The sequence below is a fragment of the Oncorhynchus clarkii genome, chromosome 14, assembly GCF_045791955.1.
Source record: "Oncorhynchus clarkii lewisi isolate Uvic-CL-2024 chromosome 14, UVic_Ocla_1.0, whole genome shotgun sequence".
In the NCBI taxonomy this organism is placed as follows: Eukaryota; Metazoa; Chordata; class Actinopteri; order Salmoniformes; family Salmonidae; genus Oncorhynchus; species Oncorhynchus clarkii.
Window position 1 is genome coordinate 13,012,036 of NC_092160.1, and position 26,443 is coordinate 13,038,478.

Genomic DNA, 26,443 nt, shown 5'->3' on the forward strand with positions numbered 1-26,443 from the left:
AATGCTGGTTGGTCCATTGGCCTCTTATGGGATGTAAGTTTCCTCTTCAGATGATCCCTACTTGTGGATGCAGTATTAGTCTGGGAAGTCCCTGTGACATAGGAGTTATGATCAAGATCAGGACTTGTGGCTCAACATCTGCTTGGATTAGGACTGGGGCGTTGGTCTCGTTGGACATTTTCAGTGATAGAGTAGATTGAGGCAGACGAGCGTAGATTAGGAAGGCATAGTTTTGAGATATTTGATTACGTACAAGACAGCAGTGGGTTGCAGTGGGTTGCCTTTGGTTCGGGGTGTCACCTCAAAAGCTGCGAGACATTTTGATCATTTTCTGTGCTTGTCTTTGACTCTCTCAGGAGTACAATGGAGAGAAGACCAACAACGGCATCCATTACAGGCTACAGCTCCTTTACAGTAACGGTAAGACCACGATAATCCCTCCAAACATATTGCAGAGTTCTCTCTCTTCTCACTACTCTCTGTGGACAGATTAGTTTTATCACTTCCAGGAAAAACAACATGAAATAAAAAAGACAACACTAACATAAGTGATAATCCTTATCACATCTGGAATAGTACTTGGCGACCACCAGATCCTAAAGTCTGTTTTGGTCATCGGGGAAAATACTTGACATTTTAACACTGATCTGTGCTCATTGAAAGAGCACTGCTTCGACCGGTTGGCATGGATTTTTGTTTTGAGACCATATCGTGAGAGGAGACAGAAGACTCAACTGGTTGGTGTTCTGTACAATTCAACAGTAACCTAAATATGTAGTATATATTTTTTAAAGCACACAGAAACGGTGAGAAAACACAGAAGCCTGACACAATTACAGGCAACAACTAGCAGTTTTCCATGATCCTTTTTGAATAACCCTGTCATGTTTATGTCATATTTACGCTCTGTTGCATAGCTAATAAAAGACAAGCAATCATGGCTGATGTTTAATTTGTTTGTGAGTGAGAATGCCTTGTTATCCTAGAGGAAAAAGGCAGCGGGAGCGAGGAGAGCTCGGCAGTTGCAACCGGGAACGCAATAAATAATAAAAAAACTCAGGAGAACAGACTTTTGCTGAGGGGGGTTAGAAAATCTTGGTCTACATGAGAAAATCTTGGTCTACAAGCACGACAGAAAACATAAAATACACTATGGGGACACAAATAATAACCAAATTCATTTAGAAGACATTATTCGATATCAGTATTTTATGTTATTCTTTCTGTGCAAGAAGTGAATTAGCATTTTAGGCTGATGTTTATATTGTTGTTGCTCAAGACATTTCATTTGGCTAAACCACACGGCAACTTCTATGCAAATGATTTACAGAGTAAGATGACGTTAAAATGGTTATTCTGTCAATGGATCTTAACATTTCAACATACCATATTGGTGTCATGTATTATTACATTGTAATTGCAGGACATCTAATACATATTTGTGTTGTGTTTTGCAGGCATCAGGACAGAACAAGATCTGTTTGTACGGTTGATAGACTCCATGACCAAAGTGGTGAGCATTCTCCTTACACTGCAAATCATACTGCAACCCACCACCTATTTTGTACATAATCTAACATGAGTAAACCTATCCGTTCTGGGATTTGAACCCATGAACACAGACAACCTTCAGTCATTTCATCTGCTGAGCTAAAGTACTATCAATTTACTGTACCCCGGTGGCAAATAATTAGTCTTGACCAGTCAGATTAGAAGACATAGGGGCAGCTGACACCAATGTAGCAACCTGGCTCCACAGCACACTGTACTGTATACTCCTCCCCATCCACCCATCCTCCCTATCCCTATCCCCAGCGAACCCACCCTCCCTATCCCCAGCCCACTAGGCCATCCCTATCCCCAGCAAACCCACCCTCCCTATCCCCAGCCCACCAGATCTTCCCTATCCCCAGCCCACTAGGCACTCCCTATCCCCAGCCCACTAGGCACTCCCTATCCCCAGCCCACTAGGCCCTCCCTATCCCCAGCCCACTAGGCCCTCCCTATCCCCAGCCCACCAGGCCCTCCCTATCTCCAGCCCACTAGGCCCTCCCTATCCCCAGCCCACTAGGCCCTCCCTATCCCCGGCCCACTAGGCCCTCCCTATCCCCAGCCCACTAGGCCATCCCTATCCCCAGCCAACCCACCCTCCCTATCCCCAGCCCACCAGATCTTCCCTATCCACATCCCACCCACCCTCCCTATGCCCAGCCCACTAGGCCCTCCCTATCCCCAGCCCACCCGCCCTCCCTATCCCCAGCCCACCCATCCTCCCTATCCACAGCACACCAGGCCCTCCTTATCCCCAACCCACCAGGCCCTCCCTATCCCCAGCCCACCCGCCCTCCCTATCCACAGCACACCAGGCCCTCCTTATCCCCAACCCACCAGGCCCTCCCTATCCCCAGCCCACCCATCCTCCCTATCCACAGCACATCAGGCCCTCCTTATCCCCAACCCACCAGGCCCTCCCTATCCCCAGCCCACCCATCCTCCCTATCCACAGCACACCAGGCCCTCCTTATCCCCAACCCACCAGGCCCTCCCTATCCCCAGCCCACCCGCCCTCCCTATCCCCAGCCCACCCATCCTCCCTATCCACAGCACACCAGGCCCTCCTTATCCCCAGCCCACCAGGCCCTCCCTATCCCCAGCCCACCTACCCTCCCTATCCCCAGTCCACCAGGCCCTCCCTATCCCCAGCCCACCCATCCTCCCTATCCACAGCACACCAGGCCCTCCTTATCCCCAGCCCACCAGGCCCTCCCTATCCCCAGCCCACCTACCCTCCCTATCCCCAGTCCACCAGGCCCTCCTTATCCCCAGCCCATCAGGCCCTCCTTATCCCCAACCCACCAGGCCCTCCCTATCCCCAGCCCACCTACCCTCCCTATCCCCAGCCCACCAGGCCCTCCTTATCCCCAGCCCATCAGGCCCTCCCATTGTCGCCATGTCAGGCTGTCACAGATCGATGCGGCAACCAGGTCCTCGACAAAGCGTCAGCCACGGAAACCAATCAATAGCCCTTAATGTGCTACAGCGACGGCGCGCTGGAGACAATAATCCTGACAACAACACGAGCAGATTTCTACCACGGGTGCGCCACTCAAATCCCTCCCGCCTGCCTAGACTTGGACAGACAGACATGCAGACTTTGCATACTGTAGTGTGTCCTCCTTCAGACAGGCAGCCCTGTAGCTGCCAGTGGGGGGCCCGCGTCTATTGATTGGCTGTTGTGTGTTAGAAGCCTCTTCTCAGACACTCCTATTGGCAAATTCAGCTGTAATAATGTATGGAATGCATTTACCTGGAAGGCGGTATGTGGCACACAATAGGAATACAAATAATCTCACTTTAATGGTGAATGTTTGGGCAAATATCTGTTTGATATCTCCCCTCAATCTGCCCTGTCATCCTCCAAAAAGCTGAATCTTGAGTCTTGACCTTTTTTGACATGGTGGTATTACTCACACACCGCCATGACAACTCTTAGACTAGCTCCAGGGGGTGGAGCGGCTACTTGAATCAGAAATTATGATGTATAAATATCGACCCGATACCCCCCACATCTTCTCTCCTCCCTCCTCCTCACACACATTCCCACTCCCATTCTCTCGTCCCCATCGAAATCCCCACCCCTTCTGGCGAAATTGGACGATTTTAATATAGAGGAAGGGAGGCTGGGAGGAATCAATAATGCAGAAGTGGTCGTTATCCTAAAAGTATTGTCCCCTTGGGGTGTATGTGTGTGTGTATGTGTGTGTGTGTGCGTGCGTCCGTGCTTGTCGGGGGCAACTGACCACCTAGGTGGACGAGGTAGGGTTAGGTCATTGGGTGAGTGGAGTGAAAGGAAAGGGGATAAAGCAATCCCTCCATCCCTCCGGCAGCGGAGGTATAGAGAGAATGAAGAAGGGAGCAGCTCCTCTCAGTGGTCATTCGTCATCCAGGGCCGACATGACAGCTCCAGTGAAGGATGCCCAGGAGGTGGCATGTCTCTTACGGGGCCTAGCACGGCCATCTGTCTGGGAGGGGTGCAGGAGTGGACGGGTGGAGGACCGGCCTGGCCGTTCTACAGCACGTGGCCTTCCATTACAGGAGGGCTGCCCTGTCAACGGCCCCCTCCATCTCTTCAGTCTAGCCTCCTATTAATAATCAAATCAAATAACATTTTATTGGTCACATACACATGGTTAGCAGATGTTAATGTGAGTGTAGCGAAATGCTTGTGCTTCTAGTTCCGACCATGCAGTAATATCTAACAAGTAATCTAACAACAACTACCTTATACACACAAGTGTGAAGGAATGAATAAGAATATGTACATAAAAATATATGGATGAGTGATGGCCGAACGGCATAGGCAAGATGCAGTAGATTGTATAGAGTACAGTATATACATATGAGATGAGTAATGTAGGATATGTAAACATTATATAAAGTGGCATTGTTTAAAGTGGCTAGTGATACATTTATTACATCCAATTTTTAATTATTAAAGTGGCTAGAGATTTGAGTCAGTATGTTGGCAGCAGCCACTTAATGTTAGTGATGGCTGTTCAATAGTCTGATGGCCTTGAGATAGAAGCTGTTTTTCAGTCTCTTGGTCCCAGCTTTGATGTACCTGTACTGACCTCGCATTCTGGAAAATAGCGGGGTGAACAGGCAGTGGCTCAGGAGGTTGTTGTCCTTGATGATCTTTTAGGCCTTCCTGTGACATCAGGTGGTGTAGGTGTCCTGGAGGGCAGGTAGTTTGCCCCCGGTGATTCGTTGTCCAGACCTCACTACCCTCTGGAGAGCCTTATGGTTGTGGGCGGAGCAGTTGCCGTACCGGGCGGTGATACATCCCGACAGGATGCTCTCGATTGTGCAGCTGTAAAAGTTTGTGAGTGTTTTAGGTGACAATCCAAATTTCTTCATCCTCCTGAGGTTGAAGAGACGCTGCTGCGCCTTCTTCACAACGCTGTCTGTTTGGGTGGACCATTTCAGTTTGTCCGTGATGTGTACGCCGAGGAACTTAAAACTTTCCACCTTCTCCACTACTGTCCCGTCGATGTGGATAGGGGGCTGCTCCCTCTGCTGTTTCCTGAAGTCCACGATCATCTCCTTTGTTTTGTTGACTTTGAGTGAGAGGTTATTTTCCTGACACCACACTCCAAGAGCCCTCACCTCCTCCCTGTAGGCCGCCTCGTCGTTTGTGGTAATCAAGCCTACCACTGTAGTGTCGTCTGCAAACTTGATGATTGAGTTGGAGGTGTGCATGGCCACGCAGTCATGGGTGAACAAGGAGTACAGGAGAGGGCTGAGAACACACCCTTGTGGGGCCCCAGTGTTGAGGATCAGCGGGGTGGAGATGATGTTTCCTACCCTCACCACCTGGGGGCGGCCCGTCAGAAAGTCCAGGACCCAGTTGCACAGGGCGGGGTTGAGCAACACTTTTTTTTTACAGTCCTGTTTTAGCTGGTTTTTACCTCATAGTTACAGTGGGACTTACTCTAATAAAATGTCATCCATTTCTGTTGTAGTTATTTGGCAGGCACTGATATCTAACACATGCACAAAGCCTTTCCAATAATATGTAGTCAGAACCTTTACAGGGCTATGATCAGGAATTGTACAGGGCAAGCACAAGTTTGAGTACAGTGACCCAAAAAAGACTTGTACGATTCTCATAAGGCAAAACACACATTAATACCTGCTGCTCTCTTCTTCTCCTCAGGCGATCCTCTACGAGGGCCAAGACAAAAACCCAGAGATGTGCCGCGTCCTTCTCACCCACGAGATCATGTGCAGGTGAGTGCCACTCTATAATCCACTGGTAACCAATAGGGCCCATGCAGCATTTAAAGGGATACGCCACCCCAAAATCAAGGGTCCACGGATCCTTCTGGTTCATATAGCAGAATCTACGTACACATATTATTAACTCCAGGCCATTTCCTGGCAAACATTTATGTTGGGGTGAACTTTCACTCTAAGTGATCATCACAAGGCTCAAGGTTACCTCAGCCGCTATTCTGGCTGACTTCCATATGTCTAAAGTCCCATTGGTCAAAATCAGTGAATTGCATACATGAAGGAGCTTCCTAATTCCTCTATATTTTTGGGCTCCAGGTATACCTTTTCGTGCTATATGCATCTCCCTATACAGCCCTATAGGTTGTCCTCATTAAATAAGTATATTTGGATTGAAGACCATGCTGAGTACTTATCTGCCCACTGTGTGCCTGCTGGATGGGGGCCCATGTTAATGTGGGGGGGGGGGGTTATGTGTGTGTGTGTGTGTTCTGATCGAGATTGGCTGGGAACAGGTCTGTAGGGGGGTTGGTTGGAGCCTGGTAGGAGTGAGTGTTAATTATGCAATACAGGAAGTATGTGTGTCCCGCCCTGGGACGCTGGGGGGTTGAGGAGCTTCACGCCTTGGCCCACAAGAAGCCTCAGCTGGGTACACTAAAAAGAAGAGGGAGGAGGAGGCGGTTGAGGTCGACTCTGCCTTTTGTCTTTTCCACTGACTCAGTCATCACTGTTGGAACCCAGTTGCCTATGTATTATTTTGCTATGTAAACAAGAGCAATTCATGCAAAACCTGAGCATTCTCCTAGCACTGTGAGAAGATACTTTTTGATTGGTTGGATCAATAAAAAAAATATTTACAGGTCCAGAAACAAAGAAACATTCAGCTGGGTGTTTATTAAAGTTCTTACAGCGCCGGAAGAATGATGATTTGTCCCACCATGGAAACTTTTTAAATTCCGTTGAAAACGGTTGATATCGAAGATGTGAGGAATTCTTTGAGAGACGGACCCATTGTCTTTTCCTTGGAGATCCCCCCCCCTCGGGTACGAGGCTTCATTTTCATAATGACGGTTCCACTCGGCGTCGGCCATTAAGTGATTGAGTGCGATTATTAACCATCATTCCCCTGATGAAAGGCGTCTTCCCCATTGGCTAATGAGAAGGGGATGAGAGACACGCTCTCTTTTTTTCATCTATCTCTATCTCCCCTTCTGTCTCCCAGGTGACAGGGACGTGGTGGTTGAGGTGTCTTTATCTAGTCCTGCCTGGTGTTGCGACCTGGCTCGCTGCTGTATAAAGTAACACTCTCAACCTGCAGAGGAAGTATACTGTAGCAGCTGGTAGGGGCCTGCTCAGGCATGGCCATGTGGTCCCTGGTGGTGGCACATGCTAGTTCTGCTTGGAGGCTTGTACCTTTTTCTAGAACTCTCTGAAGACAGAGGAGTTTTCTCATCTTAGAGTTAAAAGCACTGAACCACCTGAGAGGTTTACAATTGAAAAGATTGTCAACAAGTTTGTTAGTTGTTCATTAGATAGACATGACAAAGTTATAGATTGTAGGATCAAAATGGAAGAACTTGTACTGAACTTTGCGTAGCCCTTTAATACAGTGTTTTAAAAGGCCTTTATTTAAGCATCAAAATATCACTGCTTGACATACACAAACATATTAACTTAAAGGAACGTTATATAGTTTTTGTGCCTCTGAGCGATGTTCTATCGGGTTCCCTGGGTCATTTCATGTTTTCCTGTGTAAAGCAGGCAGAAATACAGGAAATGACCCCGGGAATTGATAGAACATCACTCAGAGGCATTCAAAATAGGTACATTTTTCCTTTAAATATGCCAGTAGTTGATTAGTAAGTGGATTTAATTGTCACTACATTCCACTTAATGTGACTTGCATTGGCTCGAGATACCAACACAGCATTTCCCCCATTCTTTAATTTGAGACCAGCTCTTCCAAAATCACCAAATGGGGCTGTGTGGTAGTCAGTTGGCATGGGCCAGTCATCGGAAGACTGTACCATGGACTGGGCTCTGTGCACTAGCCCCGGTGCCAGGCTGGAAGAAGGCACGCCGTGTGAGAGAGAAAGGCTTGCCACGGGCGTCGTCTCCCAGCCAAGCCGGCTGCCTGCCTGCCTGGCTACCGCATATGATTAGGTCTGGCCACGGACCTCATGTTTGGGCTGGGTAATTACAGCACTTGCCCTTTGAAAACCAGCCTTCCATTGACAGCCATTCACTGTGTTCGCGTCTTATCACAGGCCTGTGATCCAACAGACTGGCTCTGTTCCCCCTCCCTCTGATGCCCGTCTTCAGGTTCCTCAGGGAGCCTTTGAAGGCTTCTCTTGTTTTTTAAAGCTAGAACTCTGATAGTTCAGCTTCGAACAATGCTGAGACAACCTGGTTTGGTGCTTAAGTAGATTCCACTTGTGGGGATCATTTGAAGTGGGCCTGGCTGGCTGGAGAGCCAATGGTAATGATGCTATTGACCAAGGCATGGTGCCTATCTGGGGCTAAAACTGGCACGCCCGGCTCCCTTCTTATTGTTGTTCCGGTGTGGGTCCTTTTTTAGCTATATCTGACAAATCTTCAAGTAGGCTACAGTATCTGTGATTTTGGCCTCTGTTTCTGTGCTGTGGAACTCGCTGGACCAGCTCTGCCCATGCTCAGGCTCATGGCTTGAGTACTATTTTTCAGCTGTAGCTGAAGACACCATAGTAACGTTGACTGGATATCCTGTACTATATCTCGGCTGTAGCTGAAGAAACCATAGTAACACTGACTGGATATCCAGTGTTGTTGTCTTGTGGGGCTCATCTGACTCACTGGTCTGTGTTCTCAGTCATTAGCTAGCCGGGGTGTTAGCCTGCTCGGGCCCGGGGGGAAACGTCATTAAGGCGGTATTGTGGACGCTCAGCCAAGGTTTGTTTTCGTGTGCGAAGGGCGCCGGGTCCCCCGAGGGGCCCGGCAGTGCTCCTGGGGTCCAGTTTGTTTATAACACTTCTTTCTCAGTTTGAGGAGGTTGTCACCACAGCAGCACCATTGGGTTTCCAATGCTAATTGGTCTCCTGGAACTTTGCTAATGGTTCCAAGTAGCTGTGGGAATAAATTATTGTGGCACGCTCTATGGCAACAGTCACACACACAAAGACCAGGCAAGAAAACAGTGCTCAGTTTGTTTTTCTTCTACTTACAGATCAAACGATGTGATAAATGATTTATAAACTGGGTTCATTTGGCATTCGGTGGCTCGATTTGAAGCTTGTTTGTCAAATGGCAATTTGATTCATGACAGCATGGGGTGAGTGTGTGAGCATAATTGGTCCTCGGCAGGTCATGCAATATGATTAATTTGTAAGAATAAGAGGGTTGGTTTCAATTACCTTTTGAATAACACATTTATATTTCAAATGGGACCTAAAGTTATTGTAACAACCAGCAGAATCAGGACTCCCATTTCAATTTAGTCACTACATGAAACAACAGATTTTGAACATAAATGTACAATGTTTAATCTCAATAAATGTTCTGAATCCAATGTAATTATCACTAAATGGACTGCTAACTACTAGAAAGTAGTTCCACTACCAACAAAGCATTGTGTGAATGGAAAGCCCCTCTTTCAGTTCATACAATATAATTACGCTAGCTTCAATCCGAATGAATGGGAAAACAATCCCTACACCCAATGTCCACCAGATGCATATGCATTTTGTTTGGCCGGACGTCTGGCCCACCTTTTCCGTACGTTACGCACATGTGCCTCCATCCAGCTAAAAGCTAGCTAGCTAATAATCGCACGGTAAAGCAATGCACAAGTTGAACATATTGAAGCACGTGGCCTAGTGTGGCACCCCCAATGTAGCGTTGCGGACTGCTCCATTGAAAATGAAAGACTTCCACCAGAATGCAAAGAGTTTGATGCATCTGGTGGTCACGAGGCGTCATTGTCCACCATTGCATGGCGACCAACCACCACAGAAGAGCACATTTGGCTGAATTCAGACCCCCTTCTGAAAAGGCATGCCACCACATAAGCAGTGGGTAGGGGCAGAGAGGCAGTGGCACAGACCTGGGAAAGACCAGGGTGGCCATGGGGATGGCACGGGGGGCAGGATGGACGATTGGAGGGGATGGAGAGAGAGGGAGGTGGCTCAGCACCGGGCCGGCTGGGCCATCACTGGGCGCTGTCCAAACTGTCAACAAGTCAATGAGAGTGACCTTGGCTGGACCCCTGCCCAGCTGGATCGTGGGTCAAGGTGGGGGGACGGGGGTTCTGGGGACAGAGGGGTGAGGAGGAGAAGAAGGGCAGGGCAATGTGCCTGACACTCAGCAGATTGTACATGGTTCCACCCTGACTCCATAGCATGCTGGCGGTATGCCCACTGTTACCAGAGACAGTCCAACAAATGATAGCAAAAAATGACAGTACATTTTTTTAGTAAACGTGAGTGTGATAATCATTTGTGTCTTCCTTTTTCCCCTAGTCGTTGTTGTGACAAGAAGAGCTGTGGAAACCGCAATGAGACGCCCTCTGACCCGGTCATCATTGACAGGTAAGGACACCTTTGTTCCCTCCGTCTGTCTTTCACCGGTAGAACAACTTTGACAGTGGGCCCAAACAGGTGAGCAGGACCAGGTCTTCATGGTTGTGTCTGTATCATTGGACCTGTCAGGCTGGCTGGGTTATAGTGACCTCCTCCAAAAGGACAGTATTGGCCTCCGAGGGCACAGAGCTCATTACCAAATCCATGTTGGCTCGTTAGACTGAGCTTGGAGAATGGCCAGGGACAGGAGAGCTAGGAGCCCGGAAACCAGTGACCCACACATACAGTCAAAACCCACGCACACTCACACTCACACTCACACACACACACACACACACACACACACACACACACACACACACACACACACACACACACACACACACACACACACACACACACACACACACACACACACACACACACACACACACACGTCTTCTCACCTCTTGTTGCCATGGGGTGCCTTTGATAGGTGTTGCAGTCCAAAGCCACAGAGATCGTGTCACGCTGTGTTTTCAGGAATCAGGGTCAGATCGCATATTATTTCCTCTAGTCATATCTCTAGCATATATCTTCACAACGACACTACTTTCAACACACACACACCAGCACGCACGACTACATACCGCACACAAACACATGCATCACACAAATACATATCCATTCACTCTGAAATCCCAACAGGCCAATCCTAGGGTAGAGATCTGCAGGAATGTCCCTGTGCCACATCATCAACTAGAGTGTGTGTGTGTGTCAGTGGTCACCCCAACATTGCCACGCTCGTTATACCCCTCCCAAACAATTCCGAAGTGTTTACCAGCGACAAGCCCGGCTCTTGATTTAGTGGTCGACGGCCTGTATCACTGCATTTTAGTGCCCTATTAAGAAGTACAGGATTTATGGGAACGCCATCTCAAGCTCCTTAAACCAACAGATAAATCAGTTAGCCAGGGTGGCAGGGTGGGTGGAGGGTTGCTATTGGTGACCAGCGATGCAAATCACCCCCATCAGTCGCCACTGTAAAGCAGTTATTGCTGTCAATTCATGCCCACCTCCCCGCTTAGAGACATGCACACATGCAGACGCTCTATCTCTCTCTCACACACACACACACACACACACACACACACACACACACACACACACACACACACACACACACACACACACACACACACACACTAACACACACACATAATCAAATGCATGCAAGCGCACACACACTCCCTGTATAGTGACTATATAATGATGAAATTGAAGCAACTTCATTCAGAAAACAATCTTATGAGGGTTTGGTGACATTGTCCTCTTTTCTCTTGCCATCATTGACTCTGCATTACTCCTGCCTTAAACATGTCTTACATGCCTTCTCTGTGACATATCACATTGGACATACACACTTGCCCCTATAAACAGCATAAGGGATGGGTAGGGGGTACATTTAGTTGGTTGGACTCTGAGGTCAACCCTCCATCTAAAACCAGGAAGCAGTTTGTATCTAGTGCTATCATTTAATGGGGAGAATCCTGCTGAAGCAAGCAGAAAGCGCCAAAGGGCCGGAGTGAAATATTGGGTTGCGGGCCTTTAAACAGGTGTTATTACAAGCTAATATTGCATTTAGATGGCCGGCCAGTTCCCCGAGTGGGACCATAAATTCTCAGAGACTGTCAGAGCTTACTGGGGGACCAGTGGCTAATTACCCAGTATAGACCTCACTGGCCCTAATCTACCTCTGTCTCCCCCTATCTTCCCCCTCTCCCTTCACCCTCTTACCGTAATGGGCCTGCCTGCTGGACATGGGAGACATGCCCCCCCACCATTCCCCTCCCTCCCTCCCTCCCTCCCTCCCTCCCTCCCTCCCTCCCTCCCTCCCTCCCTCCCTCCCTCCCTCCTTCCCTCCCTCACCCCCTCCCTCCCTCCCTCCCTCCCTCCCTCCCTCCCTCACTCACCCCCTCCCACTTCCACTAGGACCATTTGCTGCTTTTGATGTCATTCTCTCAGGGTTAAGTGGCGAGGGACATGGGAGATGGAAAGAGGCGCCCTCACCATTCAACGTTCCTTCATTCCCCCACCCCTCACAGCTCTCCATGATCTGTTCTACAGTACGAACCACTAGCCATCCCCTACAGTCTGTCAATGGACATTTGTTTAGGGCCGTCCCTCTTGGTGTCGGTTGCTCTTTATGAGTGACTCGCGAAGCTGCCCATCATTCGTTGTACCGGTTGTAGGGGTATTATGCAAGCTCTCTTGGAAGTAAATCCTGACATATATATTAAAACCCCCTCATATTTCATATGCTCATCAATAGACTAGAGATATAAAGGAATGTCATCTATCAGGTGCAGACTTCTGTTAACATGTGGACACAGACAACGTCATTAGCAATCACCAATATTTATGTGTGTGGATGCGTGCACGCACGTTTTCAGGGCTGGACTGACTGACCGCTCCAAGTGAGGGTTAACTCTGCTGGGGGTGATGGGGTTATCAGCCTCTCCGGATCCTTCCCAGCAATCACAGCCTATTGATCGACCAGCGAGCACATGGGAGCCCGCCAGATTAAGAGTATAGATTTACAATAAAAGTAGGACATTACTCGGCACAGCCTGGGTAGAAATTGAAAGGGGGAAAAAAATGAGGTTCTGGAAGTGGGATGAGTCAGGGCCGAGAGAGAGGAAGGGGTTGCCAGGTTTGAGAGGGGGTCGTTGCCAGGTTTTATGGGTCGTTTGTCCGGGGTTATGTTTTTAGGAGACAGGTTATGGGTGCAAGTGCTATTACATGATTTTGCATTGGGCTTTATGCATGTTATTGAAGACAGTTGCTCACTTGTAGACATTGTTTTAATGGCTTTTTATCACATAGGCATTATGAGGGTCACCTGGTCTGGTGTTGCCGTTAGGGTATTTCAGGTTCGATGGGTGGGGGGATGAGACACAGTGTGTGTGTGCTTGCATGCATGCTTGCGTGCGTGCGTGCGTACGTGCGCGCGTGTGTGTGTGTGTGCGTGTGTGCGTGTGTGTGTGTGTATGTTCAGGGAGTGGGGGGTCAGAGACAGTGGTGTAGGTGTAAAATATGGATGGGGGACTGTTGAAAGCTCCTGCAGGTGGCCTGGTCTTCTGGTTCAATTATTCAGTGTATCCCGTCCCTCACACAAGGGGGGACGGCCTACCACTGCTTCTTCACGACTTTCAGGAACCAACAGCAAAATGGTCTGAGAGAGAGAGAGAGAGAGCGAGAGAGAGAGAGAGAGAGAGAGAGAGAGAGAGGACTTGTTTGATCTGAGAACTGATGGTGGCAGAACTAGCACTGGGGACAGGAGAAATTAGGTCATTTGACACTGTGAGGTGTGTGTGTGTGTTCGTGTGAGAGGTACCTGCAGTGTGTTTACAGTACTGTAATCATATCAATGACTGCCACCCCTCTGGCTCTGCTAAGTGATGCAAAAACTCAACATGAAGTCATTTGTTTTCTCTTCCTCTTAATTCATCACTATATACAGTAGATAGCCACTCTACCCTACTCCTAGTACTGTAGCTCGTCTACTACTCGCTGTGTGCTCATGTATTTATGTGTTTGTGTCTGGGTTAGCCCAGACGACCTTGACGACTGCTCCACAGGGTAAGAGGGAAATATCAGTGCCAGTGTTTGTGGTTCACCCCTCTCGCCTTTCAGCAGGGTATCTATTCCAACCTACGCACACACACACACACACACATACACACACACACACACACACACACACACACACACACACACACACACACACACATACACACACACACACACACACACACACACACACACACTGCAGCTCCCCTAATATAAAATACCACACAACTATAGCCACGATCGCACTGTACCCTGGGATAACATGATACCACTAGTTGCCTCTGGTGAACTATGCTCCCACAAAAACATGTTATTGTTCCTACCTCTATTTGGCGTGAACACATTTTGCTTTGCTTCTCTGAGGAGATGTAATATTCATATCCACCCCGTATGACTCTCCAACTTGTTAATGAATCTTTGCATTTTCCTCAAGGAGGCGGAATCTCCTCCAGCGATTTATTCAAATACAGATGTTGCCATTAAACAATCATCCTCCATTTTCCATTCAGAGGAGTGCTTTCCAGTCCCTTAAAACCTGAAGGCTCTGTGAGTATAACACACTTCACTCTCCCTCTGTTGCACGGGGGCTCCGAAGCTGGCAAGTCACCCTGTTGGCAGGCGGTGGGGAACAGAAGGGTTGTTTCGCTACCTGTCCTAGCGTTCACAGCTTGTGGTAATATCCGTCTGGGTGATTCCATGGAGCCAGGGCCTCCAGCGGGTGCCCAGGGTGGGGCATGGCTGATGTGATTGGGGGGGGGGGGGGGGGGGGAGTGTGCACCGGCCCGGGGTTGCCCATAAACCAATTCACCAGTGGGGAAAAGATATCTTGCCACTCAGAGTAGCGTTCCATGTGGGGGCATGGAAACTGGGAAATCCCTGGTACTGGCAGGGCCCCCCCCCGAAGGCCTGACAGCCGCTAAACTCGCCTGCCTTCCCTCCAGAGCCTGCCTTCCCTCCAGAGCCTGCCTTCCCTCCAGAGCCTGCCTTCCCTCCAGAGCCTGCCTGTCACTAATGCTGCCGTTATCCCCTCGCTAGCCGTTGGTGAGAGAAAAGCTATCGATCCCCGTTTGTTGACATATTGCTGCCTCCCGTGGCTTTCAAAGAGCCAACACGGGGTGGGATGTAATCTGTAAACATCACCAGGGACCCCTCACCGAGCCCCCTACTCCCACCCCGTCATCGACTCAACAGCCCAGGCTTAGCCTGAATGCCTTCGCACCCCAAACACCCACCTGCTCCCCCCATCCCCCCTTCCCAGTCCTTTACCTCAATCCAATCTGGGCCATTGGCTCTGTTCTGCCTAGCGATCTGTGTGCCATGGAAGATAGCTCTCCACTTTCTTTAACTCAGCTGATTGTGAAACCATGGGGCAGCAGCCTACTACTATGATGATTCACCTCTGATACCGGCCAACTCACTCATCCACAATGGGCTCTCTCTCTCTTTCCTTCCATCTCTCTCTCTCCCCCTCTCTCTCGCCAATCAGTCGAGTGTTTACCCAATTAAGAATGCACAGTTAACACTCTGTTCTGTAAAACCCCACCCCCACCGACACCGACACACACGCACGCACACACACACACACACACACACACACACACACACACACACACACACACACACACACACACACACACACACACACACACACACACACACACACACACACACACACACACACACACACACACTCGGTGGTTAATCTGGAGGAGGAGTGAGGTGTGGCTAATTAAGTCGGTCCATCCATGAGCCCAGTCCTGACAAACAGATGTGATGAGGTGAGGAGGTCATTTGATGCAGGATAAGAGCTGCTAGCTTGTATGAATGCACTTATAGTGCCTATTATCAGCCCATAGTGCATTATAAGCCTTGCTATAAGCATTCATAACAGCTAACGGCCCACAGGTTGTATGTAACATCCCTGATATACAGTATAGCCCTAAAAACAGTGCCTGACTTGAAAATAAGAGTTGTCTGTTGTTGGTTCACATCCATGTCTGCTGGGGGTTCCACCCTTGAGTAAGACACTTAACCTTCATAGCTGGAGCATACATTAATCTTTATGGATATCTAACATGGTGAACAACCCCTCAGATTATGAAGGTCGGTCTGCAATGTAGGGTATTTCATTTCAGGTTTCATTTTTCATCCTTTGGATTTTTCGTAGTGTGAGGGTGCAATCTGGACTTGGCATGCCTGAACCAGCCACAACAGTGCCAGAGAGGAAGGGAAGGAGGGAGCCAAACAGTGGATGGAGGAAAGAAAGGGTGGAGGTGTGGATGCGGAGGGACGGGGGGGTGGTGTGAGGGAGTGAGAATGAGACAGGATGGGGGAGGAGGACAGAGGGAGAGAGGGATGGACGGAGAGAGGGAGGGTGGAAGAGGAGCAGATTAAGAGGGTATTGATTTCTATATAAAGATTCAGAGATTTGATATGTTGAGGGTCGCAGGAGAGGGGCCGGCCACGGGAGAGAGAGAGAGAGAGAGAGAGAGAGAGAGAGAGAGAGAGAGAGAGAGAGAGAGAGAGAGAGAGAGAGAGAGCACACTGAGGGAAGTCGAAGGGATCCATTGCATCACTGTAAACAGTCCTCGCCCCCAGAGCTCATCAGTAACACCGGCTCACAGGATCAACACACAGATGCCACCCATATAATTAGAATTGATGATCAACTTACAAACTAGGAAATAGAACATGGTATCATGTTCATAAACCTAGTACTTACCTCTCATAGGGCTTAACCTGTGAACCAATAACATCCCAAAACCAATCCAATAGCAATATTACATAGAAACATTTCACCAAGAGATGTAGTTGCAACATCTCCCAGAGACAGTTTAACTGGGGACAAAACAGTCAGTGATGCAGTTGATGAATCAGAAACCAAACCATGATATTTTATCTTTATTGCTGATGGAATTCTTTAGAGTATTCCCACTATATTGTAGTGTAGGTTGTCTATCAAGTTGAGTCTTTTAGCAGTGGGGTTAAAGACAGTTTAAGTCCCCTAGTTTCTAAGGTTTGTCTCTTTGTGTGTGTGAATCAGGACTTTGTTATGCACTTTCTACATATCTCTCCGGGGATGCAGGATCATCTATATTTCATGCTCCTCTGATGCCAGGCAGGATGAGACCCTATTGCTTTCACCACCCTCTCCTCACACACACACACACACACACACACACACACACACACACACACACACACACACACACACACACACACACACACACACACACACATAGTCACGTGCTCACATGCACGCATACACCCACGCGGGAGCGCGCACAAGCATGCATGTTAACACAGAAAACACAGACATTACAAACAAAACGGAGGCTCAAAGCTATAGTAAAATGTGTGTTTACATACACTCAGTCATAGACATATAGACATATGCTTATAAAATATATAAAACCCTTATAAAACCCTTGTAAAACCCTTGTAAAACCCTTGTAAAACCCTTATAAAACCCTTGTAAAACCCTTATAAAACCCTTGTAAAACCCTTATAAAACCCTTGTAAAACCCTTATAAAACCCTTGTAAAACCCTTATAAAACCCTTGTAAAACCCTTATAAAACCCTTGTAAAACCCTTATAAAACCCTTGTAAAACCCTTATAAAACCCTTATAAAACCCTTGTAAAACCCTTATAAAACCCTTATAAAACCCTTGTAAAACCCTTATAAAACCCTTATAAAACCCTTGTAAAACCCTAAAACATATAAAACAAAGATACAGGTACATACAGTAGACCTTACGCCACCCTGTCTACACTCTTATCCTTCTCCACAAAGGGTTTCACACACACACACACACACACACACACACACACACACACACACACACACACACACACACACACACACACACACACACACACACACACACACACACACACACACACACACACACACACACACACACACACACACACACACACAACACAACACAACACAACACAAATCAATACCAATTTATAATTCAGGATTGCTGGAGTTTGGGTTTTAGGGCAGGCTGGCTTCCAGCCTTCATAAATATTCCAGTGTTATTGACTTGATCCGAATGATTTGGAGATTTCTTTCCTTCTTCTCCCCTTCCCCCCTTTACTTGTTTCAGGGTGCTGAGCAATAAAGTTTGCTTTTATTTATTCCCTTTGAGTTAGAGATGAGAGGCCTAAATGGATAGGAATTTGATCACTAGAATGAAATGAAGTGGATAATAGCAGACATAGGACGAAGCCTCGACAAATCTAGGGAGAGCTGTGCTACATGTGCCCGGGATTGGGTTAAGCGGAGTATTTGTCTACACCACGTCTCGTCCGTCTGCTTCAGCAATCTGGGCTCCAACACGGCTTTGTGCCCCTTAGTGCAAACATGTCGTCTTGTAAGACATTGATTATTGGGATCTGAGAGGCAAATAGTAGAGTGTAGCCTTTCGGTTAGTGAGCATGGCAGACATATTACTTAGATTTACATTGACGTTTTAAGTAATTTAGTAGACGCTCTATCCGGAGAGGCTTACAGTTGGGCCATTCATCCGAAGATAGCTAGGTGAGACAACCACACATCACTATCACATCAAGTACATTTTCCCTCAACTTAGACCGGAGGGTCCTTGTCTATTGTACTACGCAAATAAAGACACTCTGACGTACTTTAGCATTCATATTACTGTATGGAAAATATGATAAAATAATCAAAAGGATTATCATTGTAAAAATAGCAAAAGTGATTATGTGAACAATAGCAGATTTATACAACGCTCACACTACTATTACTACTGCTATACATTAGTAACAATAATTATGATTATGAGAATAATGATGCTAATGTTCATGAGAATAAATTGAATGAATAAATACAAATTAGTAATTGAAGATAACGGCACACACACACACACACACACACACACACACACACACACACACACACACACACACACACACACACACACACACACACACACACACACACACACACACACACACACACACACACACACAGGCTGGTGTATGGAGGGCAGAGTGGGAGGGTTAGGGCAGGGGCTCTGGGCAGGGAGGATTTGGGAGTGAAGTGTGTTCACTTCAGTCAATACACAGAGCTGCTCAGCTCAGCAGCCCCTCTACTAGTCCCCATAATCAGGGCCTGGGACCACTGGTGCACTGAGAAGGAGCTGGGTTACCCCAATGAGGGTGAACAATAACCAATGTATAATTGTTATTGTTCTTACGCACTCTTATAAAGTGTTACAAAGGCATTATAGCATGTCGTCTTAAAACATTGTTTATTTCACAGTGATCAAGATTTTCATTGAGCAACCAGGATGCAAATGAATGATATTAGCTTCCAATATGTGGCCAAGCTTAGTTTTAACTTAGAGAATTCCTATTTGTCAAAAAAAGAAATGGTGCTACCCAACCCCATCACCCAGCACATGCAGCTCCTCTCAGAACCCATAGACAGGTCAGCTCTCCTCTCCCAGGCTGTGAGATGAATGTATTGATTTTTCAGACCACAAGCACAATTTTCTTATTATTCTCTCACCTGAGAGAAGTGATCCATACATCCCTTGACCCATCTTAATGGCACAGCTAGCCACAGCGCTGGGGATAACTCGGCTCACCCAGAGTAAGATTGTGGAATACCGTAAACAACTGGACTTGTCTGTCTGTCTGTCTGTCTGTCTGTCTGTCTGTCTGTCTGTCTGTCTGTCTGTCTGTCTCTAGGTACTGTATGTATGTATGTCTCTAGGTGCTGTCTGCTTGTCTGTCTGTCTGTCTCTAGGTACTGTATGTCTGTCTGTCTCTAGGTACTGTATGTATGTCTGTCTCTAGGTACTGTCTGCTTGTCTGTCTGTCTGTCTCTAGGTACTGTATGTCTGTCTGTCTCTAGGTACTGTATGTATGTCTGTCTCTAGGTACTGTATGTATGTCTGTCTCTAGGTACTGTCTGTCTGTCTGTCTGTCTGTCTGTCTGTCTGTCTGTCTGTATGTATGTCTGTCTCTAGGTACTGTCTGTCTGTCTGTCTGTCTGTCTGTCTGTCTGTCTGTCTGTCTGTCTGTCTGTCTGTCTGTCTGTCTATCTGTCTGTCTGTCTGTCTGTCTGTCTGTTTCTAGGTACTATCTGTTTGTCGGTCCACCCGCATGTGTACGTGTCCACACTAGAAAAATGTTAACGTAATTTTAAGAGTTTTAACGTGGTTTCTGAGCCCATACACAAGTTTGACTTTCCTCAGCAGCTTAGTAAGAAAGTCTGCTCGTACCCCAGCAGCTGAAGGTTCTTGCTGTGCTGCAGTTATGCCCTTTTGGCTTTTAAAGGATTGTCTGGTGCTGGATAATCATGACTGAAATATTGGGTGGGGTGGTGAGGAGGGGGTAGAGGGGAGCACAATTGGCACAGCCAGCAGGGAGGAGGGAGGCGGGCAAGCTCTGCCCGGTCGTCTTTAGCCGCAGTAAAACCCTCTTAGTGGGTAGTGCCATCTGGCCGGGCCCCCGGTGGAGGCGTAACGGACCCAAAAACTTGGGGCCGGGATGCTTTACTGCAGATGGCACCAGCCGCGCCAGTGGAAAACGCCAAGGTCGACGCGTGTGGCGCGGAGTGGCGCTGCTGAATAGCACAGAGAAAATATGTGGATGTGCTGGACTGATTTAAACACCAGGCCAGGGCTATGCTAGTGTAGCTACATTAGTTAGCTCTACTCCACTGTATATCAGGGCTCTCACTGCTCATACCTGTGTGTATGAGTGTGTTATGCCCAGAGGTTTGGTGCCATAGCCACAGTTCTCCCTTACTACTGGGGTGGCAGCTGGTGAGAAAGGAACAGGACAAAGGAACAGGAGAGGAGCACAAAAGAATGGAATAAGTATACAGTCTGAATGAGGGAGAGAGGGAGAGAGGGAGAGAGAGAAATAGAGAGAGAGAAGAGAGAGAGAGAGAGAGAGGGAGAGAGAGAGAGAGAGAGAGAGAGAGAGAGAGAGAGAGAGAGAGAGGGAGGAAGGAAGGAAATATAGAGAGAGAAGAGAGAGAGAGAGAGAGAAAGAGAGAGAAGAGAGAGAGAGAGAGAAAGAGAGAGAGGGGGAGAGAGAGAGAGAGAGAGAGAGAGAGAGAGAGAGAGAGAGAGAGTGGTACATTGGGAGTCTTTTTTATTCCAATATGGTGTGATGTTACCCCTCTCCTACATCTCCTCCTCTCCCTCCTCTCCCTCTCCATCCCTCCATTCTTTTCTCCACAAACAGGCGAGGGCTCCCCTGGCTCTCCACACCGCCTCCAGCTAAAGATGAGACTGAAAATTAATTTTGGGGGTTTCATTAGATTGGCTTTTTGGCCCATTTCCCTGTGTTGGTCCCTGAGTAGAGCGCCCTGGCATCACTCTCGCCCATGCTAGCCCCCACCTACTCTCTGCTCATGCCCATCGTAACAGGGGCCGATGGGAATATCCAGGAGAGAGGGTGAAACCACAACAAAAAAACAGAGCTAGAGAGAGAAAGAGCCCGTTAGTGAACATTATAAAGAGTCCGTACCCATCCATGCCCTTAGGAATTATCAATGTTGCCATTTCAAAATGGAGTCATAAGTACTGTAGTGCTATGTTGTGTGAAGCATCTCCTGCCTCGGCCTCTGGTGTATGTTGTATCTTCTTAAGATCCCGTTACACATCATATCTCAATTCAGATTTTCAGGTGCAAACAATCACAGTGTGTGTGTGTGTGTGTGTGTGTGTGTGTGTGTGTGTGTGTGTGTGTGTGTGTGTGTGAGAGAGAGAGAGAGAGTCAAGGAATTTGTCAGTAATTTAAGCAAATGTGTCACTTTTATTTCCAATCCAGTGTTCTGTCTAAAATCAAACTTCATGAATAGGTTCTACTGACCTTCTAATGGGTCTCTGTCTTGCAGTTCTTTATGTGGTACAAACAGCAAGTGATGCTAAACCAACTTCAAAACCCCTCTCCCTCTCCCAATTTTCTCCTCTCAACTCACACTCATATACTAACACTTCAGTCATGCTTTTGTTGTTTCTTCCCAAAGTGTTTTTTGAGAAAATTCTCTCGCTTTTTCCCTCAGACAGACTCAGGTAAATTGAGTTTTCAAGGTGAATGTCCCATTACTGGAGAAGGTTGACAAATTAATTTGGTGGGCGCCTTGTTGCAGTGTGGCTAGCGATAGAGACCAGGCTGTCAATTTGAGAAATGAGGTCTGGCTCATGGAGCCAGATGGGAGAGAAATTGAACAGCACATTAGCTAATTACTTATGCAAATCACCCCGGTCCTGCACCTTAACTTAAGCACGCTGGATGATACTTTGGGAGGCTGGAGAGTTTTAGATAATGTTTATCCTACAGCTCATCACCCCTCTCTAGTGAGGCTCTTCACCTGCTGAGTTGGCTCTATGAGGGATTACAACACACCCGGGAACACACAAGTGTGTGCTTGTGTGTGTGTGTGTGTGTGTGTGTGTGTGTGTGTGTGTGTGTGTGTGTGTGTCTGTGGTAACACATGGAAGCACACATACACACACCTGCACCTGGACACATACTCACCAAAAATGCGTCCTCCGTTCACACCAACACACTCGCGCATGCATACACATCCTCACTAACAACAGTCTTTGTCAACACCATTTGTTCGTTGGTATTATTTTTCTGGCCATTCGGTTTCGCTCGCCACAGTTTACTGCAGCCCATCATAAACCTTGGTCTGTTTGTTGTTAACTAACAACAAGAACCAAGACTCTGTAGCCAGGTGTTCATTTACCGCCTATTGGCAAACACGGAATGGACACCCATGAGCCTGGTTCGCTGCATTCATTGCCTAGCCATATAACTATCTTAGAACTTATAACTTATCTTTGCCAAATGTCCTTCCACCACTGTGCTCATTGGGAGGGAAAAATGTAAATGTAAAGTACAAGACAACCCCGTCACCTAATGCCAATGACTAAATACACAGAATGAATACATATTTCAAGTACATACACCAAAATAATTGAAATACTTCCCCATCTCTGCTATGGCATGAGTGAGCTCTTTCCCATATTCCTGCACGAAGTAGTGGAGGCACAGTATAGAAAGCAGTAGGCAGGGTACCATAGGGGATGAGGGTCTCTATCTCCCTGCATGCATGGCGCTACTCCTCGCATCGGCGCAGGGTTTACGGTGAGCTTAGCTAGCTCGACGCGGACCCCCTCCTAATCCCACCTGTCAAAACACACCAGCGCCCGAATTGAAGATCCAAAGATCCAAACCCAGTCCCCTTAATGAGCTAATCTAGCCCCGGATATATGCTGGGAAAATAGGGAGGGAAAAAAAATCTTCAGTACAAATCAACGCTGTGTTCCACCTATAACCTTTATCGTCAGGAGGAGAGACGTCCGGTAATAGAGAGCCAGGGGCAGTGGACACCTAGTTTCGATAGAGCATGGTTGTGTGTGTACCCGAGTGTGTGCGTGTGTGTACTTTATGTGTGTGTGTTGATGTGCATGTTTGAGTGTGTGTGTGTGTGTGTAGGCATTGATCCATCGATTCGTGTTGGCCTGACAGGCCCCGAGCGAATACTTCAGTCATATTAATGCTTTGGCTGTTAGCCGTCAGTCATTAATTAATGCACTCTCACCGTTAGCTTCTCCTAACCTGTTACTCCTGCCTCAAACACGCACACACACACACTGGCACGTCAATAAGACACCAGAAAACTCCCCGCTCAGGAATGTCCACTTAATGTGGAGGAAACTGTGGTGACGGCTACATTTGAAATGAAGCCTGATGAAGTGTGGACAAGCCTTGTCCTATCATGATCTAATTGTAATCTATGTTGCGGTGCATCTAGTAAACTTTAGAACGACAAAGGGTTCTCCTCTCACCTGTACTGGGAGCTTCTTCATTCCCACAGAACAAAAATAATCTGGTCCAACGTCTGTATTTGTTAGTAGTAGATAACAACAATTAGCATTGAATATAAAAACCTAGATTAGTTTAGCTACTTATGTGCTCCTATTATAATTACGATCAGTTTTATTCAGCTGAAACAAGTTTTTTCCCCCCCAGAAGAGTGCTTGTGCTCCTTTTCAACCTGAGGAAACATAGCGAGTCCAGATGTTTTAGCAGAGGCCTCTCATTGACATTAGTCCAACATGCAGATTAGACATGAACCTGGATTTACCTCTGTTGTGTTTCCACCCACTTCTCACAGAGAGACCGTGACCTGAGCTCCTGTTCCAGACACAGGCGGCTTTCACACACTGCAGAGAAAGATACACTGATATGGAAAACCCTGATGTTAGAGTTTGGTTGAATCCATCCGTTCCAATTCCTATCCAGGAAACAAATGGAGACTCAAGTCAGGAAGTGAGAAACAAATATTGTCCAAGAGTTGTGGTTGATGGCAAATTCACGAGCAGAAACTGAATTTAACGAAACAACTCGGATACTGTCACGGATTATACATTGTTCAACATGGATGTACTGTACCACTGCCTTTATGATACGTAGTTTGGCTTCCGGCCCTTTGGAGGGACATGTGTTGTCTATTTAGAGAGTCGAACCCCGGAATGTTTTTCTCTGTAGAGTAAGGGAGCATGAGGAGGAAGTGGCTAAAGTTTCTCTTGGGAAACACCGCCGGCTCCAGCTGACATCAGGCGCTGTCCTATGCTTCTCCGCACAAACGTAAACACATTTCTGACCCCTGACCTCAGACACTCAGAATGTTCAGCCCACTGAGGACTCTGAGGATAACCAGAGCCACAAAAATACTACATTTCAGCTCCAGATAAAGCCAAGTTGAGAACAGCGGTCAATTATGTCTAAATTATACCATGGCGTTGGAAATGCGACCCATTTGGTGTTGGAGAGGCGACCCAAAACCAAACCTTTATGGTGAAAGTTTGACAAACATAGAACAGTACTAAGAGCATTCATTCTGTGCTATGTTCTGGTGTACAGTATTACTAGGAAACAGACAGGCTTTAAATTAGGCACCCAAATCAGTGTTTTTATTGAAACATTTTATTAACTGCAATAACAAATGAAATTAATGTGTGAGTCTGCTAATCTTACAAAGGGAAATAACAACCATTAAGCTCCCTAGAGTACATGCCATTGAATGAACCTCTATAAATTATGGGGTTAAGGTGCTTGTCTGGAGGGAGTTGATCAGTATAAATACGAGATAAAGCAGGGTTAATGAGATACAGTGTTTATGGACATCTATGTGTGTGTGTGTCTGTTTGTGTGTGTTTTCGTGTGTGTTCGTGTGTGTGTGGGTTTGCGTGTATGGGTACTTGCTTGTGTGTTTACTTCACTGGCTCTTAGCCATACTACAATCCAATACCCCCTCACCGCTAAATTGACATTGAACAGAGATCTCAAACAATCACTTCAGTACAAACAGGCATTGTCATTCGTAGCTAAAACAACAGTCACATTCAATTGGCATAGTAAAGACTCAGTCAAACATTGGATCCACTTTCATATGAACCAGACATAGAGAAAGTGGGTTTAGTTTAGCTTTGGCTGGACATCAATGACTGGCTTGGGGCTGGAAACGTCTCTCCAGATCCCCATCTGTCCAGCTAACATTCATCCAGGGGAGATACATCCTTGGAGTCGCCCCCTTGGCCAGGGGTACAACTCACTATGGGCCAGGTTTCATTGGGCAGTGGACCCACCACACCAATTGCATGCCAGGTTGCACTTTCCCATGGCTAGCTGTGAGTGGGTGGCCGTCGGGCACAGTGGCACCCTGTGGCCAAACTGGCAACTTCCACTCTGTCGCCTCTCTCTTTCTGATGGAGGTGCAAGAGATGGCACGGCCTCGTCCGTTACCCATTCCCACTGTTTTCAGGGGGATAGCAGAGAATGGTCGAAAACATATTCTTGCTTTAGAGTTGATTATTTATGCATTTGTGTTTGCCTGTTATCATGTGGTTCCTAATGCTATATAGAGAAATCCCCCTTTCCTTCATATTAAATGAACTACGTATGCTGAATAGTGAATATAGAATATAGTGGAGGTTTGTATCCTCTGTGGCGTGTGTGGGAATATGTATGGTTCGACTGTAACGTCTGTCTGTCTGTCGTGTGTGTCGAGTATGTGAGTGTGTGAGTGTGAGTGTGTGTGTGAGTGTGTGTGAGAGTGTGTGTGTGTGTGTGTGTGTGTGTGTGTGTGTGTGTGTGTGTGTGTGTGTGTGTGTGTGTGTGTGTGTGTGTGTGTGTGTGTGTGTGTGTGTGTGTGTGTGTGTGTGTGTGTGTGAGAGCCGTTGGGCTAATAAAAGCTGTTCTGTGTAACTGAGAAGGAGTGAAGGGAGCTGTGATCTCAGCTCTTTAAGTGAACCCTCCAGTCTGAGCGCTAACCTGTCATCAGCCACGCTAGCACTCCCGGCACCGTCGCTTCGTGCTTTAATTAATCTTTACCTTTCCTAGAGGATCCACGCTCTCCCCTTCTCAATGATCCCACGTTGTGTTAACACCTCTGAAAACACCACCAAAGCTTAAGGA

The 26,443-nt window shown here is 47.3% G+C and overlaps 1 protein-coding gene across 10 annotated transcripts in view; it reads left to right on the forward strand.

The window, feature by feature from the left end:
- LOC139366305 (transcription factor COE3-like) overlaps positions 1-26,443 on the forward strand; it is a 99,489-nt gene that overhangs the window by 14,050 nt on the left and 58,996 nt on the right. For all 10 annotated transcript variants that reach the window (XM_071103647.1, XM_071103643.1, XM_071103642.1 and 7 more), the window contains exons 3-6: positions 357-420; positions 1,458-1,513; positions 5,717-5,790; positions 10,287-10,355. In XM_071103647.1, coding sequence (XP_070959748.1) covers positions 357-420; positions 1,458-1,513; positions 5,717-5,790; positions 10,287-10,355 — 263 coding nt within the window. The remainder of the gene's footprint in view (positions 1-356; positions 421-1,457; positions 1,514-5,716; positions 5,791-10,286; positions 10,356-26,443) is intronic.